The sequence below is a fragment of the Cannabis sativa genome, chromosome 2, assembly GCF_029168945.1.
Source record: "Cannabis sativa cultivar Pink pepper isolate KNU-18-1 chromosome 2, ASM2916894v1, whole genome shotgun sequence".
Lineage (NCBI taxonomy): Eukaryota > Viridiplantae > Streptophyta > Magnoliopsida > Rosales > Cannabaceae > Cannabis > Cannabis sativa.
Genome location: NC_083602.1, coordinates 3,570,758 through 3,589,968, shown reverse-complemented (window position 1 = coordinate 3,589,968; position 19,211 = coordinate 3,570,758). Strand labels below are relative to the sequence as shown.

The 19,211-nt window shown below is 29.6% G+C and overlaps 1 protein-coding gene across 1 annotated transcript; it reads right to left on the bottom strand.

The window, feature by feature from the left end:
- Positions 1-431: 431 nt before the first annotated feature.
- Positions 432-7,399, bottom strand: LOC115718910 (probable protein S-acyltransferase 23). Its single transcript, XM_030647728.2, has 13 exons — positions 6,741-7,399; positions 5,154-5,294; positions 4,871-4,983; positions 3,976-4,055; positions 3,728-3,891; positions 2,678-2,816; positions 2,483-2,582; positions 1,920-1,977; positions 1,641-1,718; positions 1,418-1,516; positions 1,208-1,286; positions 944-1,092; positions 432-859 (listed from the first exon to the last, which is right to left on the bottom strand). The coding sequence occupies exons 1-13, from the start codon at positions 6,987-6,989 to the stop codon at positions 671-673; spliced, it is 1,638 nt and encodes a 545-aa protein (XP_030503588.2). The 5' UTR covers positions 6,990-7,399; the 3' UTR covers positions 432-670.
- Positions 7,400-19,211: the final 11,812 nt, after the last annotated feature.

The window sequence follows — 19,211 nt, the reverse complement described above, 5'->3', positions numbered from 1 at the left end:
TTAGTTATAACCCCTCAATTAGAATATAATTTATTTGGTCCCAAGTGTATTCTTGGATAGAGGTTCTACTGTATATAGATATATATAAGCATAGACATATATTGTATAAATATTAATTCATTAAAAATAATGGCTAACTTGAATGTGTTTCAGTCAGATGAGTATATATATACATATATACATATATATATATATTTAGTGTATCATGACTTTGAAGCAATTCGAGATCACATAACAAAAATATTGTCATACCTTGGTTAGAGGCTCGTGCTGATTACGTGTTATAAAATATTAGTATTATGTAATATTATAATTTAGAGAAAGAAAATAGAGAAGAGATGATAATTTTCTGAGTGTTTTATTCCAATAGGTGATCTCTTATTTATACACATACAAGAGTCAAATATTAAGAAACTAAGAGAAAGGGAAACTAAGAAAAAGGGAATGTTGATTACATTAATGGTAATAAATAAAAGATTTGGACATCCACATAATTTTATTTCTTGTTTGATTATTTGAATTGTTTTTGTATGTACATACAACAAAGGACTTGGTATCTTTTACATGATCTCATCCCATCCATAAACAAGGAAAGAAGAAAAAAAATATCACCCCTACAAATTAGGGTTACACATACCGGCCGGTCGGCCAACCGACCAGACCGGTTCTACTAACTTGCAACTTGCTGCAATGGAGGCCAAGCAATTTTCTCATCATCTGTGTAACCCTTGATGAGAAAATCTCCACAGTTTTTCCGAAAACCATGATTGTAGGGGTTACGGAACTTCCCATCTGGCCCGCGGAGATATCCATACCGAATGGCATTTGCTAATTCGTTTGTTGTGATGTTTCGAGCTATCTACTCCATAAAAATTTAAAGCTTCATGAAAATAAGTTGAATATCGAAAGAATAGAGTTGTCTAGTAATGTTCCCGATACATACCTGAGAAGCCTGCGCTATGGTCAGTGTTGTCACGACAATACAAACAATGAAATCCATCGCCAAAAACGCAACTGCGCCGGGATAGTGAACTAGCACGAAATGAATCCAACTCTCTTCGCCTTGCAATGATGGTATCGCTGTCCAAATCCCTATCAAAACAGAATCATTAGTGTTGTTTAGTTAGCCCGAAATGCAGTCTTATCTATACAAAAGCATAAAGGTCATTTCAAGACGGATTAGTTCGGTACAAGTACAACAACATACTTTGAACAGAAACTACGGCAGAAATCAATGCCGTCATTGTTCCCATGCAGATAAATATGAAGAAATCTCGCTTGTTCCTCTGCAATATTAATAAAAGAAAGCTTCATTGAGCAAAAACAAATGCATCCACGCCTGAACCGCAATATCTTAATTGCATAAGAATTTACATTTTCTTACACTAAAGAATCCAAACAAAAAGAAAAAATTTACCTTCCCCACACAGTTAGAAATCCATGGACAATGATGGTCGAACTGTTCTACACATCGGTTACATGTAGGACAGTGCTTAGCACGAACAGGTCTAATTATCTGAGACAAAATAAAATGGGAACAAATTTGAAACTAATTCAAGCAGCTTCTCAACAGCAGTATGAATCAAGAAGATATAATCATTGTCCTTCGATTCATCTTAAAGAGAATTCAACAAGCAAACCTTGCAGGTCGGACAAAGTTGAGACCAATTTCCAGTCCATTCGGAAGAGCAGTTATGATCAATTTTCAATAGTAGATCCTGCAATGTTAAATCCATCACATTTAACCAAGTTGTTCCACAAGGAAAAGGAAAAACCAACACAACTTAGCCGACCATTGCTATTCATTATCAAATCGGTGTTTATTCTCTACTCCATATGTGAACCATGAGGCCGTAGAAGATGTTAATGTAACAAATTTTGTGTAAAGAAACCAAGAGATACCGAAATGAACAAACTACCTCTGTGTCGACAGAGAAACCCGAGTCCCCTGGTCTTTTTATATAACCTGGATCTTTACTGCACGAAATAAGAAAAGAATGTCATTAAAGTAGAGCTTAGGTAATCACAATCAAAAACCAATATAGAACTATTCTGGTAGGAATATGATAGCGGGCTATTATTTTGACTTTATCATAGTAAAAAATATGACTGATTGCATGCTAATAAAAAAGATCTTATACAAATACAAGGAAAAATCCACTAAACAATGAATGGAGAGATTCAGGGAGAGAATAGGGACCGCTGCCCTCTTTTGCCTAGCCAAAAAGCCTTGAACAATACCGAGTTGAAAGAATAAAGAACTTGTACTTTGTCCTCTTTTGGGCTTGCAAGAAAAGGGAAAAATGTAAAGGAATAAAGAAAAGAAGCAATCAGACTTGAGAAATTTTGGGAAATGTGATTGCCTAGCAAAATTCTGTTCAGACATTCAAACGATTGTATCCAGGAGAGGCATCTATTTTCATTCCATTGGAAGAAACCCAACCAAGTAACAACAGAAAAAGTATTTAAGGCAAGGCCTTACCTACTACACCTATAGAACATTATCAATGAGCCAATTGCCAGAGAAACCGCAGTCCACCCCCAGAGGCCAACAACAGCGGTAACTTTCGTCATATTAGGAGCTAACAGTAGTTCAAATTTAGTCACCATGATTAGTATAGGAGAAACCACTCATTCTTTATTTAAAAGAAAACCAGAAAAGCTGTAATTTCATTACCTGCAAGAACTGAATTCATGAAGAGAATCAGGGGACCAATTATTATACACAATAAAATAGGGGCATACCCATTAGTAAGAATCTTCCCACTAATAAATCTGTCTCTCCAACTCTTGCTATTAGCACGCTGTGCATTAGACTGCAGATGAAAAAAATGAAAAATTCTTTTTAACTGATTCCATTTAAGAAGAAGCATGACAAAACTAAGCATAGTATATACAAGAAAACTACATTTACAAAACTTAAAAAATTAAAGGATATAATTGGCCATTATGGTGGATGGAAAAGAGAAGAGGAAGAGTGATAGTACGAGAGTTTATCTTCTCTCATTTGGCAAGAGAGACTGTGAGAGAAAGAGGAGAGGTGGGAGAATCGCAAATCCTTCCCAATTTACCATTTAGAATCCTTCCATTGATGGAATGATTCACTCTCCATTCTTAATTATTTATTACAACTATACCCTCCTAAAAAAGAATTATAAGAGTAATATAATAATTTTATACAAGAGTAATTTATCCTTCCGATTCTCCATCTCTCTTACCAAGCAATTTAAAGGGATAATTACTCTCCTCTCTCTTCCTTATATTCTCCAACCTCTTTATTCCCTTTCACCCTACCAAACATAGTGTAAAAGTTTCATTCCTTAAGTTGAAAAATACCTCTCAAATATCTTAAATAAGTAACTCCAGCTTTATAATCCCACAAAAGCAAAATACCAATATTTTTAAGAACATAAAGGAAAGCATAAGTAAAAACTGTCATCTGTTCTAGTAGTGTAAAATAGCAGGAAAAGAGACGTGTGCCCACATACATAGCTGCAAGCATTATTGAAGAAAGAATATGAACCATAATGAACAGGAAAATAGGTTACGATCAGCAATATCCGTCAAATAATCCTATCTTAGCACAGCTTTCATAAGATACTCAGCTGTCCAAAACCATTAGTCAATATTAAGATTCATTGCGCACACATGCATACGAAAAATACCAACTCTTCCACCCCCGAGATAAAAATGCTATTAGAAGCTACTTCAATACAAAATTACATACAAGTACAAGAGCGATACTCCGATGACCTTTATCAGATGCAAGCTGAACTGGAGTAAACCCAGCATTATCTTTCACCATTAACTCCTGCTTGGTGCCCGCATGTACAAGCACAGTGCAAGCTTCCACATGACCTCTCATTGCAGCCCAGTGCAATGGAGTACAACCTAAGGGCATAAAATATCAAAATCTTCACATTATTCTCGCGAAGAAAAATAACTATGAAAAGTTCCAAATTCTCCCAAGTATACCTTCTTTATCTTTTCTCGCTTGGGATGCATCTCTAAACAAAAGTAATCGAATAGTATCTGCAAATCCCTTATAAGCAGCCCTAATTAAAATAGTCATAGGAGTCAATTTTGGTAACAACAAGCTTAAGTAATTATTTTAATACTTAGAAAATTCCATCACCTCACTTCCTAATTTCTTAAACATGAATAGTTATTTGTTTTTTAAAAGGCATATAGAAACAGCATGCCATATTTTGTAGAATTTGATAACAAATATACATTACACACCCTTTAAAACATAAAACAAGTTCCTTTCCTAAAAAAAAGACAAGAAACCAGTTTCAGGAGTAGTCATTACTAACCCTCAACTAACTTAAATGTCATTCTATGGAGAGGTAATTCAACAGGGTAAAAGCATCAGATTTTCTGAAAGATATATATCTGATGTTCTAAAGATTCTGCAAAATACCCTTTTCAGACAAATGCAGGGAAATTTATCCGTTACAAAGTTCAGAGTGGATTGCTTTTCAAGTATAAACAGAGAAACTGAAAGCATAGTCAATATGCAAAATTTCATTGTTCTTGAGACTAGGTGAATCTACGATACATCTTATAAACAACTAAAGTACAGGAGATGCATTCACAATGTCCGGATACCATCAAAACATGAACTGTGACAAATCAAAAATAATTTTATACCTTTTCATAAGACAACTTTGATCAAAACTCTAGAGATAGAATTAGTTGGTGTATCTATGACTTATCAAAAGACTAAAAACAAAGAACCACATTTCAAAATTTATCCACTAAAGTTTCTTCAAATTCAGAAGATTACTTAAGAAGCTAAAAAATAAATAACTATAATATATCAATTTAAAAGCAATAATACACACATTCACACTATTTTTTTATATACCAATGAAGAGGACTTCTCCCCTCGTTATCTGGTGCATCGAAATCAGCATGATACTTGGCAACAATATGATTCAAGAAAGCTGTTTGTCCATATTGAGCAGCAACATGAACTGCCTGCAGCATGCACAAAAATCTGGTTTACATAATAGCTTTAGGTACCACTCAATCACACATTTCCAAATCACATAAAATAAAATTATAACCATGTTACACTGGCTATGAACACGGTTTTCACATGACGACTCACACACTCACACACACAGAGAGTCAAATTAAATGATTACCCGGTAACCATTTAAATCAGAGGCCTCAACCCGGGCACCATTCTGCAAGAGCACATCTGCCACAGCAATCCCACCTCGCACTGCTGCCCAATGCAATGCTGTTTGTTGCACGTTATCAGCTGCATTGACATCGCCTCCATGCTTTAAGAACATTAATCAAAAGACAAGAAATACAAAATGCAACTTCAGCTAACCAATTCCAAATCAAACAAATAAAGATATACAAAAGTTATCCTTTTATGAACACTTTCATTAAAGTTTTCTAGAAATATCCTTTGCAGAGAAATTCTTTCTGGCACAAGGTCATTTAAAGTAGTAGGGCCATCATGTTTATCAAAGGGCGAACTGTATATCGTCACGTACTAATATGGTAAACAACAAAGGTGAATCCTCATATGACATGAAGGACTCCGATCCCAGGAAAGTCCGAAACAGCAACTGTACAATTTGGGAAAAAGATGAGGTTCAGGGGTATCCCTGGAAAGCAACTTCTACTTTTCACAAAATTTTCTAAGGATTGAGAAAAGACTTAGTTTTGGGGAAGAAAAGATATTTCAGTGCATGAGGTGCCTTAGGCAGTATCCGTTTCTATTATAGCCAAGACTATTCTAACAAAAACAGACCTACATCAGATTGTAACGAGATTTAGAGCTGTTGGATGGAGATAACATAGTAAGGAATTTTCATTTTGTGCAAATTTTTTTTTCTTTTTCTTTTCCCCAGGTCATTTTGTGCAAAACTTGAATTAAGTAAAATGCAGAAACTGTTGGTTTGGAAAAAGTGTGAACGTGTAGTAACATTCATAAATCTATACATGTGTGGTTTGGAAAGGATGAGAATGTATAGTTACATTAATAAATCGACACAGGAGTGTCCTGCCACGAAGCTTATATATGTGATATGGTTATAAGAAAGCCTTTCTAGGCTCTTCCACCTGGATGCCCAGATGGTGTCTTTGATTTGAATGGTCTGCAGATCACTTATGCATTGCAGTTTTCATTAAAACAGAGGTTCCAAGTTTTCGAGAATTCAGTGTGAAGAGTATTGTCCCTTAAAGTTGCATTAGTTTCTGGGAATGAGACAAAGCTTACACATTAATAAAACCGGGAAATGTTTAAGGTAGCTGTTTTGGCTACATATTGAACCACATTTGGTTAGAAGGAGCATGAGAATTATTTAGACAACTTATGAAACATAAATAAATTTCTGGGTTTCTCTTTGATTATTTGATTTTACTATCAACAAATTTAAGGGTGTTTTAATTCCTGATTTCATGAGTAAACGAGGTCTGCGATTGTAAAAAAAAACCTTTTTTTTTTCCTTATGAAGCTCTACAGGTTCATCAAAAATCAGTGTAACTAAACTAGAAGACATTAAAACCAAACACAAAAATTCTAATTTCACCAATCACAACAAGCTCAACCATAGTCAAATCTTTACATCTACCTCATGAACAGTACAATTCACCTAAAATTGAGAAACTTCAACTAATAATAAAAAAAAAACCTAAACCAATATTCAAATTTCGTCACAATTACTATAATTCAACTAAGTCCATAAAAAATGGAAGTGAAAAAGAATAAATACCTCAATGATGTAATGAGCAATATGGGGAAAATTATTGAGAGCAGCCCACTGAAGGGCGTAATAGCCATTGTTATCGGGCTTAGTGAGAGAAGAAGCATCTTCCTCAACGAAGATTCGTAATTTGTTGAAATCGCCATAAGCGGAAGCGGAGAAAACGTCGAAGATGTTGACTTCGTTAGGAGGAGGAGGAGGAGATTGGGACTTGGATTCCGATGAAATGACCTCAATCTCGATCTCAGAGGAAGGCATTTGGTTTGGTTTGGAGCTAGTTGAGCATGAAAAAGGGGGTTTTGTTTTACGAATCAGAATTTTGCGATTGCGTTTCCAATTTCAACATCTTTCTTCTTCTTCAACTTCTTTATTGTTATTATTATTATTTTGAAAAAATGCCTAAATTTTATGGATGATGCCTCAAAACTATCAATTAGTTTGTTAAACTGCTCACACTGTACAAATTGCTCGCACTCCATAATATTATATTGTATAAAAAATACGGTTTGAAATATTTTGCAGTTTGTATTTTTTTAAACTGGATGTGCGGGTTTGTAGTTATGAATTTAATATAATGAATTAGTATTATATGTTATGATGTTAAAATTTTATATTATAAATAAGATTTAGAGAACAGCCAAACACTCTCAATTCTTTTAGTTTCATTTTTTATATTTTTATTTTTGTGATGAGAGAGTTTATTTTGTGAAAATTTAGAGTGTTCTACTAAGTTTTAGTCTTTGTTTTGTTATTCTTATACTCTTCTTATAATAAGGTGAAGAGCTTAATTGAACTAGAAAATAATTTTTAGAAAAAGATTTGTACAAATTTTATTTTGGGAGAAAGTAAGCACACACACATAAAAAGACGAAAAGAATTTAATGTTTGATAGTGTTTAGAAATTAGATTAGCAGAATAAATTACAAAAAATTACGATAAAATTTTAGAGGAATTCTAAACTTATTTAAGTTAATTGCGTTTATAATTGTTTAAGATTTTATTAATTGATTTCATTCTTTGAGCGTGACCCTGTAGACTAGAAGTATTTAAAAGAACACTGATACTTACATATAATTCTCTTGTATCAAGTTTTTATATTCTTATTATTATTTCTGTTTTATTACCATAAATATGTGTTATGCATTAACAAATTTCTAATTTGTTATTGGAGATCTTTATAATTGTATTTTTCTTTATTGTTATTATAGAAATTTATTGACACATACAAAAATACAATTTTTTTAGGTCTATTTTAGTGAATCATTAAGGTCTAGTAAAATATAAAAATATAAAAAAATAAAAAATGGTGAGGTTAATTTATATTTATAAAGCTGAATTTTAAACCTTTTGAAAAAGAAAAAAACACACACACAAATTTAACAACAAATATGTTTGTCATCCAAACCACACCAATTAACATATATTTTGTTAATTAGGTTGCATGATAGGTTATATTTTTATTTAGCCCCACACAAAGTATAGATTCTCAAATTTCCCACATAAAACTCATATCAAACAACTTTATTTAGCTATTACCTTTATTGACACTCAACCAACAAACAATCCAAACTTTTCAATTTTCATCATGATTTTCATTAATAGGAACTAGTTTACAATCCAAGCCTTAGAAAAATAAAGAAAAAAGAAAACAACTAGGCAGCCAAATGCTAGATGTGAGTGCTTCTCCTTCAATATTGTCCAAATTTCTATTTAATTATTTTTTATCCCACATCTCATAAAAGTAATTTTCTTCATTATTCACTACTAGTTATGTATGCTTTTAAATTTGGAAATATTTTGTTACAAACAAAAAAAAAATAATTGTATAAGTATATGATAATACCTATTTAAACACAAAAAGAATTTTTTATTAATAAGAAAAAGATTAAGGATTGTTTTACCAAATTAAACAATTTAAATACAAATCTCCCAATTGTTTTATTCTATATGAAATTAAAAAGAAAATAATATGAATATTGTACATTGTAGAACTCAGATGACACTTCTTCAAATATAACTGTACAAATTTAAGTGAAATTAGCATTAATTAGAAAAACACCCTTTAAAAAACACATATAGAATAAACTTTTTAACATATACAAAAACAAAATGAACCAAGCCTTGATTATAAGCAGGTGGTGATATCAAGAGCGAGGAAGCCCGATTACCCATGGTGCTATATAAACTGAAATGTATATGTTTAAGTATTAAGTGCGGAATTAATCAAACATATATACACTATGAATAAGGATCGAAATACCTCCAGCCATTGAATCTTGAGCTTCAAACTCACATAAGCTTTGATCTGCAAAGGAAATTGACTACCATGGGTAATCGGGCTTCCTCGCTCTCTCAACTCTCTTTAGATGGAATTTGCTGTTATGAACAGAATGAGTGAGGAGCTCGGGGACCGAGACCCTATATTTATAGGTGAGATACTCCATCAGTATCTATGCCACATTAATTGTCAGAATATTATGACAATTAATTCAGGAAATCAAATCAGGTAATGAATATAGAAATCTGACCATATATAGAATATTACGTAATTGATTCTGTCCAGATTCAATGAATATAAAATATTCATTTATCAGAATCAATAATATTATTTTATTTCCTTAATTAGAAATATTCTAATATTCTCCCACTTGGTCAGCATTTAAACTAAAACATTCAAACCCAAACGTTCCTCATTATATAATAAACATACGAATCATAGCGACATGTCCTCATTATAAGTCGAGTATTATCTTCCATGTATTACGATATATTTATTATATAACAATGTACTTTATGTGGCAATGTACTTAAGTGAATAAACCCTAACCCTTATGTTTATTCAGGTCCTCTTACGATAATTTTCTCAGATGAAATTAAGGTGCACATAAATATGAGAAAATATCGAAATTAGAGTTTCATTAAATAATTTTTGGTTGTACAAATAAAAAAAAAAACTGCATATGGGTTAACTGAATCCCATATTTACTTTATGATCCTTGAATTTGTGTTGCGGCATGCCTTTAGTCAAGGATCTATGCGATCACCCAATTCAGTTTGCGTGATTAATGACCACTTATCACGCCTTTTTATGGCTAAATACTTAATGTCGATATGTTAGCTTCGACCAGTACTCTTAGAGTTATTAGCCATAAATATTGTAGCTGAATTTATCGCAAAATTTTCTTAATGGCCTAATGAAACCGTAATTACGAACTCTAGGCCTACTATGAAACTCTATAATACATCATACGAGATGTATCCTCAAAACAATAAATGAATCGACTACATAGTGAAATAACAATCAAGATTCTCTATAATATAACTTACTGGTAATCTTAAGGACGTAATAAAATATTGATTTACGTTAATAAATACAACCAGTGAAGTATGTTAGAATCTAATTGGTTAACTATATTTCCAGATGGTCAATTCATCTTAAAATATGTATGAATATAATTTTTAGTATCTTAAAGATACCTCATCACTTTGTATGAAAAATAAAGTGGTCTTAACTTTAGTTATTCTGATACTACTTAACGATCCTGAAACAAATGTAATGCAAAGTCTTATTCAGACTCTTAGGCATACATTAGGCTTCTAAAATAGAAGCAAATGAATGTTCTTAATTTATTCTCACTCCAGATCATTTTTCAGATGCTGGTTCGAGTTGAATTTATCACACTTAAAGATAAAAGTTATATCAGATGAATAATACATAATTTTATTTAATCAGAGATGCTGTGGCTACTCTCTAATTAATTAAAAATATATATATTATTTATATTCCTTATCTCAAAATAATAATTTGAGATATGAATTATTTCAACTTATATAGAAAACTTTTATCATCATTTGCAAGTAACATATTGTCTACGTATAAAACAAATATTACTCCCACTAACCTTCTGGTATATAATTATTTCCATAATTCTCTTTTGAAACCTAAAGGAAAAGATGATATAATACCAATTTGTGAGATGTTTGTTTTAATCTATAGGTAGACATCTTAAGCTTGCATATGTTCACCACTATTAGAGAAAAATCTTTATGGCAATTTGTATACCTTCTTCTGCAGTTCCTTTGCACTATTTGGAATTGATTAATGAATTGAAACAAGCAACAAATGCCAAGGTCTATAATAGAATCTTTTATAAAAACAAGTGAGAATGTAAATCTCATTTGTTATTGATTCTTAGTTCAAAATGAACTTCTTAGCAATGAATATTCTTTTATATCTTTATGTTTCTCAATGTTGCCTAATAAATATTATTGGTGAAAAAACCTATACTTAATTAATGTTCTCCACCCCATTAGACAACTTTACTAAAGATAAACTTTATTGCTATTTAAGATATTCATTTCTTCATTCATGGCATATTGTACTACAACTTCAATTCTTTATCATTCTATAATTTAATTTGTGTCTGAAATTAATATTGTAGTTGAACTCTTATTGTACAAAATGTAATCACTAGAAAACATTGATCTTACTGTTCTAATAAGTCATCTTAAGGATGGACCAACAAACTCTTAAAAGAGCAAATGGTTCAATAACATGTTATTTTAGAAATTGTAAGCAATTACTAAATAACATAACTTATTAGAATTTTACCAATGACTTGTATATTATTAATGATTAGTTATGAATTCTCAATAACCATTAATCTTAAGGGATGTTGTGAATCATAATTAATCTAACACTTGAGGTGAAAGTTTGAGAAAATATGAATGATCTTTCTCGGAAACTAGGTTCCTAGATTGATCACTCCCACTGATCAAGTCAATTCTTAATTCCACAATTTTAGTGTTGTGAGATGGATAATAAAATATGTAACCCTTAAACCTTATAGCTTTTCAAATGAAATATGCTCATTTATGGTTTAGGGCCCAGATCTTTTCTTTGACAATTGTACTCTAACTATATATGGGTATTTATAAAATGTGTACATGTCATCAAGTCGGTTTTCAACCTTATCACAACTCAAAATATGTTTGAGAAACAACTTTGGTTAGAACACGATTCGATATGTACACCCCATTGTTGAGTATCAATAGACAAAGATTTAGGAAAGATTGGAGTTTGCTATGTAGGCTCCACCCCATGTCCAAAAAATGCTTAGTTTCTTAAATCTGTTACACACTTTATAATTTGGGTGTACCAAGCATATGTATCGGGCAATGAACCCATGCTTTTAAAGAAACTTTACAAATACCTTTGGGAGTTTATCCATACTCACGAATTTTGATGTAGTATTCTCCATTTTATATTTGATCTCACTATCTTAATATGCAAAATGCACCATTTCTCTACTTAAGATTTAAATGTCTTTGAAACATATAAATCCATACTTTTGTAGAAAAATTATTTATGTGAGTAATCGTTAAAAAAGAGATGCAAAATTTGAGTCCATGTCTTCAAAATTAATTGACTTGTATGATTTCTAATATGATAGAATTCTAGTATGCACCGATTTTGACTTGTTGGAATACATATTCTTAATGAAATTCACACAAGTTCTAAATAAAGTTAGTAAAATCAAGTGTAATGAAGATCCCTACCATTTACTAACATTTATTCTATTTATGGAGATATGTTCCATAATTTTTGGTGCTATAATGTAAAAGAATTCTTATTAATAACACATTTCTTATTGTCAGATTGAACTTGCATATCTTTATGAGTGACATCATTTGTAGTAAAGACCTCTAAATGTGTCTAAATCAAGTTTCAATAGAATCTTGGAACATAAAGATCTTTGCCAATTTTAAAACAAAGCCACTACTATATTGCTTGTTCCTTAAACTTCTAAATGTGAGAAGTTATCTTGTCTGTGGATAAGATTTGCTCACAGTTACTGACTTTCTTAGGTTTATTTGTAAACCTTGCAAGAAATTATGAATGTGGAATAACAATCTAAAATAATCCACTATGTGTTAATAATCACATTAACTATATTAGAATGAATTCATACACAATAAATTAAAATTTATTGGTGATAATAAAGTGTGATTTATTTTTCTTAATTATACAAGAAAAAGCGTATATGCTAGATGAAATTATCGAATAAATTTTGAAAATTTCTCTTGTTATGGAAGAAATTTTCTACTAGTATGGAAGAAATTTATGAATAGTGATGTAATAAAATTACATATATAGTTTTGAGGTTTAAATGAATCATGTTTTTACCAATGAATAAACATGCTTAAATATGAAATCTTATTAAACAAAAATTGCCTGTGGGCTAAATTTTTAATTTAATAAGATTAGATTTAGATGTAGATTATGATAGATTTACACAATTTATGAAAAACTAGTTTAATATTTCTATCTTAATGAAAGGTATGAAACACTTAATTATTTATAAATGTTTCAAAATTTTATACTTGATGATAAAATTATTAAATTAAATCTACATAATTTCCTGTGGGATAAATTAAGAGAATTTAATTTAACATATTAATCATGTGAATATAATAAAATCCCTGTAGGGTAAGATTATTATGTTCACATAATTCATGTCCATTATGTGATCTTAATCCACTTAATATATATAATTTTATATAATTAAGGATGCTGTGGCTACTCCCTAATTATTTAAAATTATGTGGTTCACTAGACACCAAAGTATAAACTGAAGATTAAAATTTTACTAAATCCAAAATTGCCTGTGGGCTAAATTTTAAATTTAATAAAATTAGATGAACTTTATGATAGATTTAATTAAACAATTAGTTTTGAAAATGAAGGTTTATTATCTATCTTTAATTAAATTTGTGATAACACTATTAAATTAAATCCCCATAACTCCCTGTGGGGTAAATTAAGAGAATTTAATTTAACATATTATCCTAATTAATTATACAAATATAATAAAATCCCTGTGGGGTAAAATTATTATACCTATATAATTAATTACAAGTTATGTCCATTAGGGTGAATTTTAATTAATATATAATTTTATACAAATAAGGATACTGTGGCTACTCCCTAATTATATAAAATTATATTTTCACTTTGAAATTAGGTATTGGGCTCTACCTAAAAGTAATTTCGTTATTAACATAGTAGACAATCACTGAGATTAATGCTCCTAGTGTGGTCGTCCGAAGATCATTAAAAATCGTTCTAGATATGAGCATTTGTCCCAAATTCATGTTTTCTTATGTCAAACCACAAAATTACTTACATTTTATTCATATTTTATTCATTTTAGGAAGTTTTATGAATATTTTATGAAGTTTTATGAAACTTAATGTGCTATATAAAATATTCAACCTATCTTAATGTTTGAATATTTCTAAATATATCTAGCACTATAAAAGGAATTTATGTATAGCATTTAAATCATACAAATCTAAATTAATTGCATTAAACATAAATTTGCCAAATAAATACAAATTAATACAATTATTGTATGATAATAAATTAAATGCTCAATTCCATAATATACAATTAATTATGCATTTATGACCATATAATATCTTAAATATTTATACTAATAATTAATTTGTATAAATAAGGTAATTATACAAATTAGTACAATTAATTATATGGAATGAATTAAATGCAAAATTAAAAACTATACTTAATGGCAGATTTTTCAAATTTTATTAATTTAAACAATAAATTACATAAATTTGGTAATAAATAATTAAATGCACAATTATACAAATTGCACAATTATTACATGCCTAAATAAATCATGTAATTAATTACCATATTAAAACAAATTTCCATTTTCAGTTTATACTAAATAACATATTAATTCTAAATATATGTATTAAATTAAAAATGGAAATTAATAAATGTAATTTATTGACTAAATTAACAATAGGAGAATAATTTATATTTCCAAATAAATAAAAAATATATATAAAAAAAAAAATCGAAATTTTTTCCCTTTTTTTTTTTTTGAAAAATACACTGCCATAAACGACATGATAAAATTTCCTTAAACTTCCAAAGATCATGAAATCAATTCCAAATGAATCTAAATGCAAAAATTAAGACATTCATATAGATTTTATGCATCAAAAATACATAAAACAAAGACTTTAAAAATCACCAAAATTTTCTGAAAAATAATTTTGAGATTTCTTTGTTTTTTCAAAGTGGATTTTCATGCTTAGAACAATCTATATTAATATATGAATGTATTAATACATATACAATATATATATAAATATATATACATATATATACAGAAAAATAAAAATACTGTATGTATATATATAAACATGAAATGTATATATGTATATATTTGTATATAGCATTTAGATATATAAATAATATATATATATATATACAACATATATACGTAATGAAATGAAGAAAATATATATATATATGTATATGAATATATATATATATGAACTGAATGAATAAACAAGTATATATGTATGAAAATATATATGTATATATATAATTGGGATTGAATGAATATGAATATATAAATATATACACAAACGAAAATAAATATATATATCAACACTGAATTAAATATATATATATAAACACTGTATATACGAGTATATATATATATGAAACTCAAACTAAAATCAAGGCAGAGATAAAAACCGCTCTGATACCAACTGTTAGACATTTATATATATAAACTGAAATGTATATGTTTAAGTATTAAGTGCGGAATTAATCAAACATATATACACTATGAATAAGGATCGAAATACCTCCAGCCATTGAATCTTGAGCTTCAAACTCACATAAGCTTTGATCTGCAAAGGAAATTGACTACCATGGGTAATCGGGCTTCCTCGCTCTCTCAACTCTCTTTAGATGGAATTTGCTGTTATGAACAGAATGAGTGAGGAGCTCGGGGACCGAGACCCTATATTTATAGGTGAGATACTCCATCAGTATCTATGCCACATTAATTGTTAGAATATTATGACAATTAATTCAGGAAATCAAATCAGGTAATGAATATAGAAATCTGACCATATATAGAATATTACGTAATTGATTCTGTCCAGATTCAATGAATATAAAATATTCATTTATCAGAATCAATAATATTATTTTATTTCCTTAATTAGAAATATTCTAATATATCTGTGTTATGCAGTAACAAATTTCTAATTTGTTATTGGAGATCTTTATAATTGTATTTTTCTTTATTGTTATTATAGAAATTTATTGACACATACAAAAATACAATTTTTTTTAGGTCTATTTTAGTGAATCATTAAGGTCTAGTAAAATATAAAAATATAAAAAAAATAAAAAATGGTGAGGTTAATTTATATTTATAAAGCTGAATTTTAAACCTTTTGAAAAAGAAAAAAACACACACACAAATTTAACAACAAATATGTTTGTCATCCAAACCACACCAATTAACATATATTTTGTTAATTAGGTTGCATGATAGGTTATATTTTTATTTAGCCCCACACAAAGTATAGATTCTCAAATTTCCCACATAAAACTCATATCAAACAACTTTATTTAGCTATTACCTTTATTGACACTCAACCAACAAACAATCCAAACTTTTCAATTTTCATCATGATTTTCATTAATAGGAACTAGTTTACAATCCAAGCCTTAGAAAAATAAAGAAAAAAGAAAACAACTAGGCCAGCCAAATGCTAGATGTGAGTGCTTCTCCTTCAATATTGTCCAAATTTCTATTTAATTATTTTTTATCCCACATCTCATAAAAGTAATTTTCTTCATTATTCACCACTAGATAATACCCATTTAAACACAAAAAGAATTTTTTATTAATAAGAAAAAGATTAAGGATTGTTTTACCAAATTAAACAATTTAAATACAAATCTCCCAATTGTTTTATTCTATATGAAATTAAAAAGAAAATAATATGAATATTGTACATTGTAGAACTCAGATGACACTTCTTCAAATATAACTGTACAAATTTAAGTGAAATTAGCATTAATTAGAAAAACACCCTAAAAAAACACATATAGAATAGAATAAACTTTTTAACATATACAAAAATAAAATGAACTAGGTCTTGATTATAAGCAGGTGGTGATATCAAGTGCCTCTTTAAACCTGTTTTTGATTGTAGCCTCATGATTATGATCTTGATTATCAATGAAACTTTCCCAACCCTTCTCATCTGATTTTGGTTTAGATATGGGATTGTGTTCTGAAACCCATTTCAGCACTGAGATTTTGAGCCCAGAAAATGTTGCATTAGCCTGAGTTGAAGCTTGACAACTAGTATTACTTGACCTGTAAGTGTTAGATAAGATAAGCATTGCTGCAGTAGGTGCCATATTATTATTATTGTTGTGAATATTACATCTTCAATAATATCACTTATTATATATATGGATAGGTTTGAGTTGAGTTGAGATTAAACCAGAGTGGAGTCAAATCTGTGGGTTGAGTTTGGTTGGTTTTATGTTTTGAGACTTTTTTTTAGGGGTGATTAAATGGGGTCATTTGTAGATAAGCTTATAGAAGAGTGAGAGTGATTATTTGGATTTTGGTTTGGTCAACTTTAAGAAATTGGATATAGTATTTGAGGATGTGGATTGAATGAGTTGAGTTGACTGACCCATAGTATTGGTTGCAATGTATTGCCGAATCTATGACTTGGTAGGTTGTGTTAGTTGTGGGACCCCATGTTTTTGAAATACCATGGGACTATTTTGAATTTGATGCAAAATAAAATAGTAATTAAAATTGACACCTGTCTTTTTTTTTTTTTTGAGAGGAATAACATTCAAAAGTTTTGGTTATGTTTGGGATGAGAAAAACATGAGTGGATGGAGAGGGAAGGAGAGAGAGAGAGAGGTGGTGGGAGAGACCATTCTATTTGTTTGGCAAGGATTGTGGGAGGAAGAGGACTCTCGTCCAGAATTTTTTTTAAAAATACTGTAAAAGTTTTATACTGTGTACTGCATTAAGTTTTTACTGTTATTCCACAATTGTTTTTTAGTTGTTCCACTATTATTTTAAGAGTACATACCATTTTGGACAATGTATTGTACAATAGTTACAAATTGGACTATCTGTTTTGTTAAATGACAAAATGGATCCTGTATTTTCTAAAATTGTACAAATAGGACCCTGAAAAACTTAATAATAATCCGATTTAGAGATATTATAATAAAACTAATTATATTTTTTGTATTCGTTCGTATTAGAAATTGTCTGCAAGTTGGTTATATAAAAAAATAAAATTATTGAAAATTGAGCTAAGGATCCTATTTTTACCATTTTGGAAAATATATGGTCCATTTTGTCATTTGACAAAATTGAGGGTTCAATTAGTAACTTTTGCAAAATACAAGATTCAAAATGGTATTTACCCTTATTTTAATTGTTATATTTTGTTATGTTACAGTTATTTTATAAAAAGATTGTATTTTTGTAAAAAAATTTGTGTGATAGTAAAATTATAAATTTTTCCCAAAATCTAATATTTTTGTAAAAACCCAAATTACACTCACTATGAGATTTTAAAAATTGTTTAATTAAATATGATACTTTTGTTTGACCAATTTATATAACATTTTTTTATTTTATTTTTAGGTACTTTTATGGTATTTGATATGTCATATATATGTAATTAGATTTTTAAAGTCCATATTTAATGTTTTTATTTGTTTTTAGGCAATTTTATTTGTCATTGGTGTCGAAAAAGTTGCTAGAGTTTGCTGCCGGCGTTGGAAAAGTCGTTGGAGTAGCTACCGGTGTCGGAAAAGTCATCAGAGTTGCTGCCGCTGCCAAAAAAATCGTCAGAATTGGCATTGTCGTTGGAAAAATTATCAGAATTGGCAAATTATTCACAAGAAGGTAAAATATTGGACACTGACCTCCATAGAAACTTCTTCACCTTTGGAGGGATTTTTAAAGTCAAAACCCTGTATCATCCTCTGAAGCCTGACTAATGTTTAACCCGTCGAGATATCTATACACACTTTTCATAGTATAGAGACTAGAAACCCTCAAAAAACCAATACCATGGATCATCATGCACAAAGGAAGACAACTGAATAGAGAATATAAGCTCCTGATCTCGTTCTTCAAACAAAAACTTGTTACGAAAATTCTGTTTATTACGCAAGTGTACGTATCAAGTAGTATCTCACGCAAGTGAGGTCGAACCACAGGGAATTGGATTAAGTACTACTAAACTATACTTATGATTCTATTTGGTAAAATAACAAGTTGCAATTTTAAAAGTAAATAACTCAGAAATTAAAGGGAAAATAAACGAAGATTAATCAAGATGAGAGATTAGGGAGGTGAATCCTATTGATAAGCTACCTATGTCAATACCTAATTGCTATCCTTATCTCAATGTGAAAGACAGATTATAAATTAACCTAACTCTTTTCAGATCTTTTAGGTTCTAAATAATATGTTCTCTAATTAACTTCTTAATTAGATCAACACAAAATCAGCATTAAGCAATAATCTATTAGTCACTAAGGCTATGTAAATACTTTCGTTTTACATCAAAACCTAGACTATC